The sequence below is a fragment of the Oreochromis niloticus genome, linkage group LG10 (assembly GCF_001858045.2).
Source record: "Oreochromis niloticus isolate F11D_XX linkage group LG10, O_niloticus_UMD_NMBU, whole genome shotgun sequence".
NCBI lineage: Eukaryota > Metazoa > Chordata > Actinopteri > Cichliformes > Cichlidae > Oreochromis > Oreochromis niloticus.
Window position 1 is genome coordinate 20315790 of NC_031975.2, and position 15978 is coordinate 20331767.

Consider the following 15978-nt stretch of genomic DNA (forward strand, 5'->3'; position numbering starts at 1 on the left):
TTGCCATAGAGGCTGTAGTCATACCTCACATTGTTGCCGAGGAAGGAAGGGCACGTCCTTGTTCGCAATAAATGTCTTTAGCTGGAACAGGAACACAAGGGAAGCGGCTATTATTAAGTCTAATCGAGCAGAGGCATGTGACCTCCGGTATCTTGATATCCTCGTTGAGAATCCGCTGAATGAGGCAAAAAATAAACCTCAGACGTCCACAATATTTATTAAACGTTTTATATTCTCGCAGATTCTGGTATGTATTATTTTTCTGCATCTGCATGTTTTCCATTAGACACAGGTCGCCATCCATTCGTCAGAATCAATACCAGAGATCATATCTGCCAGCAATGAAAAAATAAATTAATTCATTGCAGATTTGGCCCACTCACATTCCGCTCTATCGCCTTTCTGTTACCATATTATAATCATAATAATATGTAGCATCGCTGGCTTCGTATATAAATAAATTAGGGGGATAAAAGGGCGGGAGGGGGGGGGGATCAGAGCCCACTCTTTATGTAAATCAGGCCTGACATTGCCCTTGTGACCAAAAAAAAAACAAAAAAAAAACACCTCCTTCTCATTTCCTCGCCCCCTCCTTTTTCTTACACACACGCCTCATTCGCTATTTCTTCCCATTCATAAAAACGTAGGTATGGCGCCTGCGCAATGCTATTCGGAGTCCTCCCCATTCATAAAAATGTAACATCCGCATTTCAGCCCTCCCCAGTCGCTCGGCCCTGCCATTCACAAAAAAACGGAGAAAAAAAGACGAGGCATCTGCGCAGTGCCGTCCCTTTCCTTTCCTCTACCCTCCCATTCATAAAAACTCACTTCCCTCCCCCTCGATGGTTGCAACATCATATCCAAAGCTCTGAGTCCACAACCGCAGTCGTCTTTTATGCACCAGCGAGTGGAGAATAGTGCGGGGTACCAGTTCGCCGTCCGCATACCTTGTTCTTATTACCCTGTAAAGTTTGGACTTATCTTTATCCATTATTCCTGGAGCTACTCGCTGCCTTGGACTAAAGCCTGTGCGTAAACGTCGCGCGCAACGGAGAGATGAAAATTGTATCCTGAAACAACAGTAAGTGATCACATCTCGTGTTTTTCCCTTCTTTCCTCTCTAGATGTTTGTAACTAGTAAGTGTGTCACTGTAAAGATAAACTGTTCGGTACTGTTCAGTGTTGCCTTCACTTGACTGGTCCTCTCAGTCTACTCAATCGCGTGCACTAAAACGTTCCTGCAAACTCTATTTTGCAACAAGCTGTTTCCGAGGATTTGCAGTTTAGGTCAATATTTAACCACCGACTTCGGACCAAAAGCAAGGTGAAGGTATCAGAGATGGAGAACGACGCGTAGTCCGAACCGCGGCTTTTTTTTTTTCTTTCTTTTTTTCTTTTCTTTCTTTCTTTTTTTTTTTATAGCAAATACGCATTTCAGCAGCTGTCGCATCGCTATGTACATTTCCCCCTTTTTTCTTGTCTTTTTTTTTTTTTTCAAAGACACAATAAAAAGCAGCGGGGCAGACCCACACTTCAATCTCTGCGTGATTCGCCCTTCTCTCCAAAGCCTGTAGGTACGTTTAGCTCTCGGGCGGTTCGGTTGCGTGTGTCCTTCTCACTCTGCAGCGACTGCCTGGCTGGCACGCCATCGATGGTGTCAGGTGTTTATGCTATTAGTTTTTTCGTTTTAGCCCACTGGCTGCCGACAAATCTTGTATTAATTTTCTACAATGCATTTTTTTGTTGTTGCTTTTTGCTTTTTGTTTTTTTGAGTGCCGTGGATGTATAATGTCCAGCTTTACACATACAGCTACGCACCGAATAGCCGCCTATCAAAACGACTCTACATTCCCGTGTCTGGTGGCACGCAATGTACCATTTCCTTTATTAAGCTTGTGTGTTTTTTGACATTTTACAAAAACTGTTTGAATACCTGCTTATAACGCCTATATAAACATGCTATTTGTGTAAGTCGAGCTGCCGCCTCCGGTTTTTATGACTCAGTCATTGACATGTAGGGAGGGACGCGCACACACATAGACACACACACGCACACATTCGCGCTTGCACACGCATAGTTCCGGCTTGGAGCTTATAATAGTCTAGATTTGACGATCACAAGCGCTTGTGTCGGTGCCAGCTATGTCGCAACAGGTTTCTCAACCGGGCTTCTGAAAATATGAGGAATGGGAGAATAACACTGACAGCTGACGGTCAAGCAAAGCTGTGTCTACCACTGATACATTTGCGAAAAAATAATACAGATGTATATATTTGCAGGGTGATGTGCGCAAGCCCAAAAAATCACAAGACGAGCATAATCAAACGAAAATGATCTTATGGTCTGAACAACCTGATTTTTTTCGTCGGTATATTTTGTTATAAGGTAACCCAAATGAATACTGTAGACAGTAGGTCGGTGAGCTGCTTTTCACCAATATATATGTAAATAAAATGGATAAAATAAATCTGCCGAGCGCTCATTGATGAAACGGATGAAACCGATTTCTTTCAGCCTCACCATGACTGGAGCGTCTTGATTCATGCTTGCAACACCGAGTGCAGCCAGCAGCCCATTCACAAAAAAACTGCAGTTCATAAAATCAGCCCCATTCACAAATCCCAGGGTCTGATCTCTGATTCAGATTCGTGTTTATGCAGTTTGCACACTGACGGATCAAATATAAAAATACAACATTAGGTCAACTTGTATTACATGAAATAGCTGTGATTCTATACAAAGACCTAATTTCCTTTGCCTCTTGCATTCATTTAGTTACCGTTGAAGTCTCTTTTCTGGCAACCTTCTTGTTACTTTGCCTTGTTTTGCATCTTTGAGTCTTTTGCATGCAAACCCTGCTCTCTGGTGCTCCCTGCTCTTTGGAGGGGAGGCAGTGAGAGCCCAACTTCTATTGTTCTAATGTCAAAGTTAGAATGGAGGAGGCTTAGACTGAATACCCTGTCGGTATTCAGTCTAAAAATCACCATGGTTTGGAAACTCTACATTCAAATAATTGCAAAGATCCGGTCTGGAGAAGAAAAAAAAAAGATTTCTGTGGAGAGACTTGTTTTAAAGATTCAGTAATTGTTTTCAGTGAAGTGAACTACTTATATCAAATGTCATGTTCGCATGCTGTTAGAGGTGTTGATCTGACATCAAACCATCTTTAATTCTCTAGTTTATTACCATTTTTTAATATTTTAAGATGAGATTAGTCTTAAATGTCTCTTTTGTATCTGTTTCTGCAGTATTGCTAAATGCTGCTTTAGAGTGAAGTCGAGGCACCAGCCTACATATGGAGTCCAGGGTTCCCCACCACATCCCCGGAGTGTCCTCCTCCCTCATATCCCAACCCCTGCTGGACAGTCGTGTGCCCTACGGTCGTCTTCAGCACCCTGTCACTATTTACCCCATCGACCAGATAAAGTCATCACACGTGGAGAACGACTACATTGACAGCCCCGCTGTTGTTTCTCAGCAGCCTCCCAGCCAGAAATCTTTGAACCCAAGAATCACCTGGCTAGGTCAGAATCAAGAAGCCTTTCTTGGTGCAAACCACAACCATCATCACAATCACCAACACCAACCTCCCCAGCATAGCAGGTGTGAGCCCCACCTTCATCAGGACACCACCACCCACCCTTGGATTTCCTTCAGTGGAAGGCCCAGCTCTATCAGCAGCAGCAGCAGTACCTCATCTGACCAGAGGCTGCTGGAACACGCTGCGCCCACTCCAACAGTGGACCACCACCCTAAATTGCACCCTCACCCCGGCCCCATCAATACAATCACTACCCGAGCTCCAGGCTGCTTCAGTTCCTCAGAATCTAAGGTCCTCACTTCTTCCTCCTCTGCTTCGTCCTGCTCCTCCTCCTCTAAATCCCTTGACCTCAAGTCCGCAAAGATGCCTGTGGGAGGTGTATGCTCCGTTGGAGGTCAGCAAGGGTTGGCGGCTATTCCTTCCTCTCCGACCGAGAAGAAGCACCTCCTTCTTTGCGAGCACTGCGGCAAGTGCAGGTGCACAGAATGCACACTTCCCCGAACCCTTCCTTCTTGCTGGGTCTGCAACCAGGAGTGCCTGTGCTCTGCTCAGAGCATGGTAGATACCGCCACCTGCATGTGCCTGGTCAAAGGGATCTTCTACCACTGCACCGAAGACGAGGATGATGAGGGCTCCTGTGCCGACAAGCCCTGCTCGTGCTCGCAGGCCAACTGTTGCGCACGCTGGTCCTTCATGGCTGCCCTTTCTTTCGTCCTGCCTTGCCTGGTCTGCTATCTACCAGCGATGGGCCTAGCCAAACTGGGACAGAAATGTTATGACAATATTAGCAGGCCTGGCTGCCGCTGCAAAAACTCACAGAGCGGCGTGAGTGTCCCCGTGTGTAAAAGTGGAGCCACAGAAGCAAAATCTGGCACTGTAGAGAAGCAGCAGCAGGGATCATGATAGTGGACCAAACTGTGTGGTGGTGACCTTGCAAAAAAAAAAAAAAAGTGGACTGGACTATACCATACTTGTTTGCTCTCTATGGATAGGACAATCCAACACCAACCCATTAAACTATCCCGTTAAACTGCTGGAAGATGACTTATGTAAAACAAAGGTACAAAGATGTTTAATAGGGTGTATGATCAAAAATGGGCCTTATATGAGGGAGATGGCAAGTAGGAATAGCTAACAGGCCCTCTGAGATGTTTTTGTTCTTCTTTGTAAGAGTGACAAAAGAACAAGAGACAAGCTTGTGGGACTGGTGTTTGTGTTGTGCGAAGATGGCCGTAGGCACAAAGTCATTGTACCTCTCTGCTGCTCAATATTTCTCAGCTAATTTTGTAATGCTTACTAAACAGAAGCTGGTTGCTGATCCACAGAATACATAGAAATTATTGATGGATGGTTAATATCTATATTTAGCCCCCACCCCCGACTCCCCACCCCAACCCAAAAGCACAGCCCAGCGTTAAACATGAAAACAAGTGATTATCTATAGCGTGGTTTAAATGACAGGCCATTGCAGGAGTGAAACTAACACTTTTAACTACTCACTCGCTCCAAGGTTACCGTGGCCACCAATCTTTTAGCGTTTCCCCTTGTTCTCTTACACCTGAAAGATGCTACCTTGGTATTGCTGACATTTGATCTCCATTGAGTTTTTATGTCCAGAGTGGAGCTGTAAAAACAAACCTTTCTAGACTTTAAAATAATAGCAATTCCCCTTAACTCTCACCATGTATTGTGCATAAGCAGTTGAGATGATCACCTTACAGTGTGTTTTCCACTACGAGGTGGTGAAGCCTAGACATTCTCAAATATTTTGAATGCTGTTCACCAGTCACCTTTGACATAATGCATGTCATGACTTGCATGCTTTAGTCTAATGGTTACCCACTGTACTAGAAGTCGATTTGTAGTAGAGAAATGTGTTTAAAGAAAAAAAAAGTAAAGTACACTCAACCTTCTCAGGGACAGTTACAGTAATCCTCTCTAGAACTTGGCCTACACCGCATGTTGATTACTAAACTGCCTAAGAGCCTGGTCTACTTCCTCTTTGCACAAAAAAAACAAAAAGGCAAAGAAATATTTAGGGGCAAAAAGGCAAGAGTGAATAATTTAAAACGAGTAAGCTAAGCTAGAGACAAACTGGCCAGGAAAAAAGTGTTTCCAGACGAGAGGGGGTGCAAGTGATAGAGAGCAAAGAGGGGGGAAGAGAAGGCATAGCAAAGTCGCTGTTGTGTATGTCTGCAGTCAGCCTTTGTAGAGTAAACCTGCCACTTGCACAACCTTTTTAGGAAGACGCAAACCCCTTAAAGGATGTACTAAAGCACAGTATTAACCACCTCAGCTATCTCACATTACTTTGGTGTGCACTACATTTAGTCCCCTCCCCTCTGCCCCCACACACAGAGCGTCTTCATCACATTCAAATCATTATGCCGCGTAGCTGCATACGTTGAATAGCCTCTTTTTTTAATTCTTAAAGTCTATTTTTGTGGCTTGCATGACATTTTTAGGACTTTGCCAAAGGAAGCTGTTATACAGTAGCATGCTTTTCCCGTCAGAATGATCACAGTCACGCCAGTCTCGCCACGTGGTGTTGACGGCAGCTGGTCATTATTAAAGGTGGGCTGCCCTTTAATACAGATGGCCGTTTCCGTTTGGCATAAAGGCGTACTGTCTTTGCGACTCCATAACACACACCTCTGCTTCACGTCGGACCTGTGACTTTCATTAGGGTGCCTAACTTTGCTTTTACTTGTACTTGTCTCGTTGCACAAAGCTATCAGACGGGGGGAAAGGGAGGGAAAAAACACACATGGTCCTTAGTCTTGAATGTATGAGGCAATATTTTCAAAACCTAGCAATTCAGCCTGAGAGAAAAGGTGCCAAAATGGGATTGGTCGCGGGACCGGGCAAAGGCCTGGTCATCTCTAGGTGGGCAGCAAAAATCACAAATGTTTTGACAATATATTTAGTACTAGAGCTATGCAGGTGAAATGTTATTTGCTGTAAATAGTTTCACAACATTTGTGTTCTTTAGAAGACACTTTTAAATGTCCTTGAAAGATTGCATGGTACATTATAACTACGATTCAGTACAAAATATATAGAGAATATATTAGATATATATTTTGAGGGTAAGAATACGATGTTTTTGTGGTTGTGAGGAAAAGGAAAAAGGAGAGTTTCAAGAAGAAGGTTGGGGAAAGGGGTAACAGAAATAGCAGACGTTTCTATTACTAGCACTTGATTTAGAAAAGTGTGCCCGGCAATAAATTAAAGAAGAAGAAAAAAAGGAGAAGAAGCAGAAAAAAAACTCCTGCTGTTTATGCTATCCATGGCTCATTAGCAGTCGAGAGGCTAAGCTAATTCCCTGGTTCCTCTCCGAGTCCTAAAGACTGTGGACTCATTGAATCCACACAGGGAGCACAATCTACCCCCATCAGCCCATTTCCTGCCGTTACTCCTCGGTGTTTCAGCTCCCTCTTTTTCTCTTCTTGCTTTTCTTCCTTCCTCGCGTCCCTCTTTCCTGCCCCGAGAAATCGCCCAACAAACATCCCTGACCTTCCATGATTGACAAACACAGCTGCTGTGCATAAACTTGTCATACCACAGAGACATGGAAAGACATGTCTGTCTCTCTTTCCCTCTCAACTTTGTTTTTCCTCTCCAGTTGTGTTCTGCGCCATCTCTTCTCACCAGAGGACATCTATTTTCAACAGTTGCTGCCTTTTTTTCTTTTTCTTTTTTTTTGCTGTTACTCAGCTCCGTCACTGCAAAAGCAATGCTCCTAACTTCATGTTAGCTTTATACAATCATGCGCTCCCTATCCTGTTTAAGGTGTGGAATAATCATCCAGCAGCTCAAACATTAAAACCTTTTCTTTACGCTGTGACTTTTACACACCAATCCCCCTGTGTGTCATTCATTTGTGAACACGGTTTTATTTTTTTTATTATTATTTTTTTTATTATTTTTTTTTATTTAAACCCAAACAAGAGGAAAGGTCTCAAACAGTTGGGTGATGCTACTCCATTCCTTTATACCTTTGCAATGTCATTGTTGGGTATTGAGAAACAAGATCTGTGCTTTTGTTTTGTGTAGATATAACAAAAAGACAAAAATCTCATATAAAAGGTTCCCTTTATAGATATATTTATTTTGAAGTTCTATTTTATATAGTATTTATTTAGATGCCAACTTTTTGTTTGTGAAGAAAGCTTATGTCGAAATGGAATGTACATTGACAATGGAAATATATATTGTTAAATATACCGAGCTGTTTGTGTCGTTACTGTTTCAACTACATAACACAGACAAACACTTATACACCGTGCCATCATAACGATCATAAACCCAGAGGATTTATACTAATATGAATTATTACCACTAAAAAAGTTGACTTATAATGACATAAAGATAGCAGCACCAGCAAACTATTATTTCATCACCCCCTTGCAGTGGCTCTATGCACCTCTAGTGGGGTCTGCCCCACAGTTTGAGCCACTACTTCAATGTAAAAAATATATACTGCTTCATTTCTGACCCAAAGTTTCTGCTACTCAAAGTTAATCATCTTCTTCTTTTTGGCTGCTCCCTTTAGGGGTCGCCACAGCGGATCATCCGCCTCGATCTGACCCTATCCCTAGCATCCTCCTCTTGGACACCAACTCCATTACTCACAGTAGCGCTGCATATGTACATCCCAAAAGGTTGATATGCTTCTGTAGGTCAAGATTTCCATCCACTAGTCACTGTTTACAAACCTAAGGTGAATTTTAAAAGTTAATGAAACCCTCAATCTGGAGATCGATGATTTTCAACAAATATAGTTTGTTTTTTGGGGGTTTTTTGCTCTTTACATACACACATGAGTTCAATAGAACTCAAGCTACAAGTGGACTACAAACGAAACCAGAAAGCATCTGCTACCAAACAGTTTGTGCTTGAATACAGACACCTGCATAATCACATGCAAATATCTAAACAGGAGATATGTTTGTATGTGGGGGGGTTTAACTCCTTACAATAGCGACCGCTCACTTATAAGCTGAATTTTAAGATTTTTTTTAACCTTATGCAGTCTGTAACAGACCAGCTAGGCACTTTAGTCTCTTTATTTCAACAGTTCAAATTCCCAAGGTCTCCCTTCCTGTGTCTGACTAGGTCGCTCTCTATAAAACACTGGTAGAGCAGCAAAGGCCAAATAAATCTGTGTGACCTTAAGCAGAAAGAAAACATTACATAAGGAACAGGAAATAATCCGCAGACCCCTCAGGACGACGTAACATGAGACAGGAACTAGTCAGGATGCTTAATTCATATCAGAGCTTGATGACTGCAGTGTGTGTGTGTCTGTGTGTGTAGGTTTAAGTGTGTGTTTGACTTGTAGGTTAAACTCACTTCCTTTTAGTTTGAAGGGGTGGTCTGTTATAATCTGGATGTGTAACATTCCTTTCTCTCAAAAGCGCCACGTTATAAAGCCAGAGCACATACAGCTTCTTCCTGTCACACACACCTACACACACATTGTTGTCATCCCCCAACCCCCTCCCCCAGCACACCTGTGCTGCTCTTACCTTTGGTGTTCTTCCTCCCTTTATGCAACCCCCCAGCTCCACCTCCCGCGCGTGTACTCATGTACTGGGTGTTCACCTGGATGCACCTGGGAGAGGAAAGTGAATCAATTACAACAGAGTTTGTTAGGAAGAGAAGAGAAGAGAAGAGAAGAGAAGAGAAGAGAAGAGAAGAGAAGAGAAGAGAAGAGAAGAGAAGAGAAGAGAAGAGAAGAGAAGAGAAGAGGAGGGCCTGGCCTTCCAGCATCACATAAAGAAGATGTTTCCGCTGTGAAAGCCCTGCAGGCGCTGCTGTGTCTGCTCCAACAGGTGAGATCAGAGACCAACCTGCCTGTTTACCTGCCGGTCTGTCAGCACCCACCTGGGACAGCACACACACACACACGCACGCACATGCAAACACCTGCATTTGACTTCCTCCACACCTACATTGTCATCTCCACCCTATCAGGCCACATACATATCATCAACACAGGAAGCTTCAGCACAGGCAAGTGGAAAAGAAAGCATTTATTATCAGCTAGTACTATGACACAGCCTAGATTCAGTGAAGAACCCGTCCCGGGTCGGAAACTGTGCATGCAAATAATTATTTGTGCTGTGGTTTGGCTTGCTGTGCTACAAAAAGGTTGGGTTTACCGCAGAAGACAATGCAAGGACAGCAGCCAGAAACTGGTTGAAACTAATATTTCAAAGTTTTTGAATGTTTACAGTGCTTTTTTTTTTTTTTTTAAAGTTGCTAAGCTGTGCAAGTCAGAGAAACTAGTACAAGATTCAGGTCCTCTTGTTCTGCTTCATTCGCAATGTAATTGTTCAGTCGCAAGAATAAGGTCGTCACACCCAGCACACACAAACACATCATCATGTTGTAGTAGTTCTGTTGTGTGGGTCGTTTCTCACACAAGTAGGCTAATCAAAATAATGTAATAACACATAGAAAAGATTTCATAACCAAGTGCAATCCTTGTTATTATATAAAAGGAGAATACAGGGAAACAGAGGGATTTTTATCTATGTATACTATAAAAATGTGCTAGCGGCCCTTAGGCTGCCAGGGACTTTGTTCCAGCTAGTCACGTGATCAAGTGTGTGCGCTGGTTTACAGCGTCACTGAAAGCAGAAGTTGCGCTGCAATAACACAGGACAAAGGGATCATCAGGTGTGACATCCAGGCGGTATAATCTGACTTGAACCATCCCACATTTGTCTTCTTATCTGCTGCATTTCACAACCGGCAGAACTTGCTAAGTCATTGTATCAGCATACACTGATGTGACCTGAGATACCACTTAAAGGGATAAACCAACTTTTTTTTTTGTTTTCTTTCTAGTGTGAATCTGCATTTAGGTAACATATGTTAGACTAATTATTTAAGGCCGTGGGGAAAACCACATGCCAGTTTCCTGCTATGAATGATGGTTCCCCTCAGCTGGTCTCCGAATCTGTTTGAGATTTTCAAGAAGCTAGCTGTAATTTCGACTCTCCCGCACTTATGTGCTTCAAGTTACCTCAAGTAAATCCCCTGCAGTTTGCTGTTTAGATGACATATTGCAAAAGCCATTTTCACATCTGGTGTAGCGCTCAAGCAGACCCCCGCGCACCACTGACAACCCCTAGATACACACACACAGTTACACACTTCCCTCTCTTCCTCCTCTGTGCAGCCCATTTCTTCACTCCTCTCATTCTCTGTTTTATACATACAAAAATACAAAAAAGGGAAAACGTGAAAAATGTGTGTGACATGTATGTATATTTAATTAATTAGGATTAAATTAAGGTAGACTCTCTTTACCCGTGCACACAGAGGCCATAGTCTTCTCCTTACCTCAATCATTTATTTACCAGGTTTATTTACATTATAAATCAACATTATCTTAATGCTATGGATGAATTAAGACAGTGGCTACATATGCATGTTCATGTGTAACTTGCATACATGGCAAGTGCATTTTTATTCCCTATCAAACATGCACAGTATCTCTTCCTCTGTCCCCTCCGGTCCTTCTCTCTTCTTTCCTTTGTGGAATTTGACAGTAAAATTAGCTTAAGTGCGGCTTGAGAAAAACACACATTTCAGCACTTGGTAAGTAGCAGGGATAGCATAGAAGAGAGGACTGGGAGCTGGTGGGAGAGACGGAGGAGAACAGGGACAAAAGGTTGTTTAGGATTCTGGGAAGCTTGACCAAAACAGTCAATAAAAGCCGTGATAAATATATTATACACATTGCAATAAGTAAAAGCTATATTTTTGTTGAGAGCTTCCAACTTGACAAGTATTGTCAAAACTCTAAATAGTTTTCACTTTCACTAGCATGCCAAAAAAATAAAATAAAATAATCTAAAATTTCCAAATTTGTGACTTAAGTGTTCTTATGGGCCTAAAATAGGCCAATGACAGAAAAGAAAGGCGGAAAGAAGAAGAGAAAAGAGAGATTAGCCACAATTTTTAATGCCACAGTTGCCTGCCTACCAGCAAGTCAACCAGGCAGTCAGCCTGTCCACCATGAAGCCAGTTACCCAGCCAGCAAACAAGCCAACCGGTCCGTTTCATTCAGTGGGACCACTGGCACGGGACCAAGTAATGTCACTAAACAAAGAGCTACTGTCTTGCATCACTTCCCCTCAGAGAGGCCAACCAGGCTGCAGCCTCTTATCACCAGGCACTGCCACTCTAAAGCACACCAAGGCCTCCGCCACACCGACCTCTTTACTGCTTTCTGGTACAGCCTTCTCCCATTATACTAACCCTGAACCCAAGGGGAGGGTTTTATTTCGGCTTTCACGAGCGTCAACGAAAGGGGCAGCACATAAAAAGAAAAACAAATTAAACCCACCGAGCAAACGGTTTTAACCGAATTTCACGTGGCCTGCGCTTCACTTGGTCACATGCATTTTTTTTTTTTTTTGCACTTGTGAGGCTATACCACGTGATGTTGCATGGCGTTTGAGAAGTTTAGTCCCATCACTGGACTCTGACTTTAACACAGTGTACTGATTATATGATTTACTACAGAGAAGGACAAGTTAATGTTTTCTGTTCGACCCTATCTTTATTTTTCTATTCGATTCCTTTCTATTCTATTCTAGACTGTGATCCTATTATTTTCTTATTGCAGAAGTTAAGGAGTGAAAGTCTGGAATCTTAATGGGCAGCTTTGCTCCTCTGTCTTGATAAGTATTCTGCCGGTGTAGTTTGATACTTCCTTCCACTCCTCAACCTCCGTGTGTGTGTGTGTGTCTGTGTGTGTTTGTCATGGGTGCGTGCCTGTTTTCAACAGGCCCTGTGGCTGCCTGAGGGGGGTGGACATGTGTAAAGGAACAGTTGCATTCCTTTCAGATCCTCCTCTCAAAGGGAAAACACATACACACACATTCAGATTTATACAAACTAAGCTTACAGGAACACACAAACCCTCTCCTTCTCTCCCCTCTTTCGCTCTCTTTTCCCTCTTTCTGAACAACAGCAGAGCGAGACGGTCCCCCGAGGTGTCGGAGGGGCCAAAACTGAACCGACCAAACTTGGCTTCCAACCCCGGAGCAGCGACACGCCCACTTGGCGGACGCCTGCAGTGCATTCCTGGTGAGAGCATTGTCAAAGACAAGCACTTCCTCTGGAGAAGGGCCAGCCCCACCACAATAACATTTTATACATTTATTTGCTGGCTTGAGTCACAAACAAACAACATGCGCGCGCACACAAACCCACATGCGCACACACACGTGCACAAGAAAGGATGTGTGCGTACTTGCATGCATGATGTACAACAGTGTTGCAAAACACTGTTTTGATTCTTATCTTTGCTCCCATATCACTCCCTCTCCTCCTCTCAGTCCAAGTGTTCCTATCGATGTTCCTTTTCTAATCTTGTTTTTGTTTTTTCTCTCCTCTTAAGTGAAGCTGTTGCACTGACTTTTCTCCTGTATGATATTCAACAGATTACAAACAAAACCGTCCTCATCCTGACCTCTGCTTGTTCTGAGATAGAGCTGACATTCTATCCTCTATAGACTCATGGGTCTCAAAACTTTTGCAACAGTAAAAAAAAAAAAAAAAGAGGATTGTTGCCTCTTTCGATTTTTTTTTTTAAGTTTAAAAGAAACAGATTCAGTGACTATTTCCAGGGAAATGTTTGACATTTGGCTTATTGCAAAACCAGAAGGAGTCATTTAGCTTCCTCAGCTATTTTGCTCATTAATTTCCTTGTCAGTGAATAAATCAAATCAAAAATCAAAAACGTGATTCACCTGCGTATACGTCCGTGCATCTGTGGCTTTTCGTTACCTATTGTGCTACACACGGTTCAGTCTGCTTTATTCATGTGTCTGCTTGTCCTTTTGTGTTTGCAGTATCTGCTATGTCAGGACAAACACAAAAGGAGCCAAACACACTCTTATGTAACAAGCATGACTTCACAGGAAGTCAATCACAATGTCTGTGTGTGCGTACCTCTGTGTGCATTTTTTTTCTGTGGTGTTTATACCATTTGACCATGTTTTTCAGTGCATGTTGTGCACATATGGGCATTAATTAGTTATGAATTATGTATATAAGTGTGTGCGAGTGCTTGCTTGCTTCATGGTGAAGTTAGTCGACGCAGGAGAAGAGGACACAGGAAGACACCTCAGTGTCCGCACTGGCCCTTGGATGTCAGGGCCCTGAACTGTACTGGTACTCTGATCAGAAGTGGTATGTTTGATTGTTTGATTTTTAGGTTTGCACTAACATATATTAAATATGTGTACTAGTGTGCTTCTTTATTTCTTTAGTCTGTAATAATTTTTGTTAGTTAAGAAAATCTGTTTTGATTTGTATATGAAAACAAAGGAATATATTTCTAAAGTGTCCATTCTCAGCTTTTAAATTTCTGTATCCAGGTCCAGTTTGCACATCAGACAGAGCCACAAGCATACACCGATTCCTCCAGCTATTAGAGAAATGTCTGCACTTACACACAGGCCAGCAAACTTGTCGAGTTAAGTTGTGAATGCTGGATATCTGATGGGAAACTTACAGCAGCTTTATATTACAAAACTAATGGCGGTTATGCCAGTTACTGGAGTAACACATCTGTGTTCTCTGGCAGAAGAAAGGAGAGGACCCTGATTTGTGAAACTATCCCACTGTAAATCTAACACAGTCAAGTCTTCTCCTGCAGTCAACCGTGAACACTGTTTTTACCTGACATGCACTCCCACCTTCCTGTTACCATACATCTGTTTCACTAATTTCATTAACAACAAGGAAAATCACCAGGGCAACCCCTCAGACACAAGCAGACTCACTACCGCTCACACTGGCACGCTTGTAGATAAAGAGGTCAAGTCATGTCTTCTCAGATATGTGAGAGTTTTGTGCATTCGTGCAAGGCAGAGTGCATGTGCATGTTTATGTGCGTGTGTGTGTGTTTGCGTGTGCATGTTTTCGACCTCAGGGTGGAGTATCTTGGCATGTCTCACCACAGTTTAATGTTTCCTTTTAGCTCAGCTGGCACTCTTGAGCTCCTGTTGGCTGACCTTTTCGCTTCCTGTGAAGTTCCTGTCATGCATTCTCAGTCGAAGGTCACAGATCTTTAAAGCCAGGCCAATTGTTCCATACGAAATACTTTAGAAGAAAGATATACTAGCTAGATTAGCCCAAGAACGGAGACTGCTTTTGAATATTTAGCACGCATGGTGGGTATACACTGCTGCATTTAGTTAACTAATAGCAAGCTAAAAAAAAACCCAAATAATTCATTGTAATGAAAACTTGAAAGGCAAAGTGTGCATTTTACAACATGCAATTTTGCAGATTTATTTTTGTAGGAAACACAAATGTAAGAATACAAGCCTCCTCTGCCGCACGCTTATCTGTCTTTTGACCAAAATCAGCTACCTGGATCGACTCTTGTAGTCAGATCTGCACAGAGTACCTTGCCAACTATAAATACCAGCTGTGAAAGAAAAAAACTACTACATACAGTGGATTTACATAGGTTTTAGCACACATTGCTATCTTTTGTATTTGATTAAAGATTATAATAAGTTTAATGACTTTATAAAAGAAGTAACCAGTAACCAGCCACCTCACGTGAGGAGGGGTTTTCATCAAAATCTCCTTTGATCAGTCTTCAGCCCGAGACAGGAACAATGTACCAGAAGCTCATTTAAGTGTACATTTTTCCTAAAGTTCATTCAAGAAATGGGTTTTGAAAATCTAATAATAAGCCAAAGGCACAGAGGTATGAGCTAAATGAGACACATAATCAATTAAGTTAAGAAACAGCTTCTCAAATTAGCAATGTTGGGTCTGGGATACACACTATAGACACACACACTATGCATTAAAACTCCAGAATTCTCACAGCAAAATAGCAACAAGGCCCACAGACTTCCCTACAAATTTCCAGTGCAGTTCCACCACAGACAGCAGAGGAGAGCGCCCCTAGTTAAATGCAACTAGTGTACATATAATGCCTATACTTAGTCAAGCCTGTTTAAAGTCCACCTCACATGGTTCCTCTAACAGTAAATATATTCACATGAGCTCATTGTTGCAACTTATTGCATATGTTTGAAAAATCAGTAACAAAAAAACCCCCAAAAATATAAAATATGAGCCTACTTATGAGTAGTGCACAGTCCTGTCACACAGCAATGTAGGAAGGAAAGGGAGAATCCCAGCGGTACCACAATGTTTCCACATCTCTATAGACATGGCAGCTGGTTCTCACTTGTAAACTGCAACATGCAGAGAAAGCCTCCTCTGCTAACATTTCAGATATCACACAGGCTTAAGCCAAATATGATATTAACATAGCACAAACATGTGACCACTGTATACAAACAGCAGTCAATGAGAATGCACAAACAGAAGGCTAAAGCTGGATACAGTTATTCAGCTTAACCTGCTGTTAGTCCTGCCA

General features: G+C 42.4%; 1 protein-coding gene across 1 annotated transcript; it reads left to right on the top strand.

Annotated features, from left to right (window-relative positions):
* Positions 1–742: 742 nt before the first annotated feature.
* On the top strand, positions 743–7768 carry spry4 (sprouty homolog 4 (Drosophila)). Its single transcript, XM_005452576.4, has 2 exons — positions 743–1081; positions 3250–7768. The coding sequence occupies exon 2, from the start codon at positions 3297–3299 to the stop codon at positions 4443–4445; it is 1149 nt and encodes a 382-aa protein (XP_005452633.1). The 5' UTR covers positions 743–1081; positions 3250–3296; the 3' UTR covers positions 4446–7768.
* Positions 7769–15978: the final 8210 nt, after the last annotated feature.

Excerpts from the sequence above, each read along its gene's own strand:
- spry4 (XM_005452576.4), top strand. The coding sequence starts at position 3,297 with ATGGAGTCCAGGGTTCCCCACCACATCCCCGGAGTGTCCTCCTCCCTC.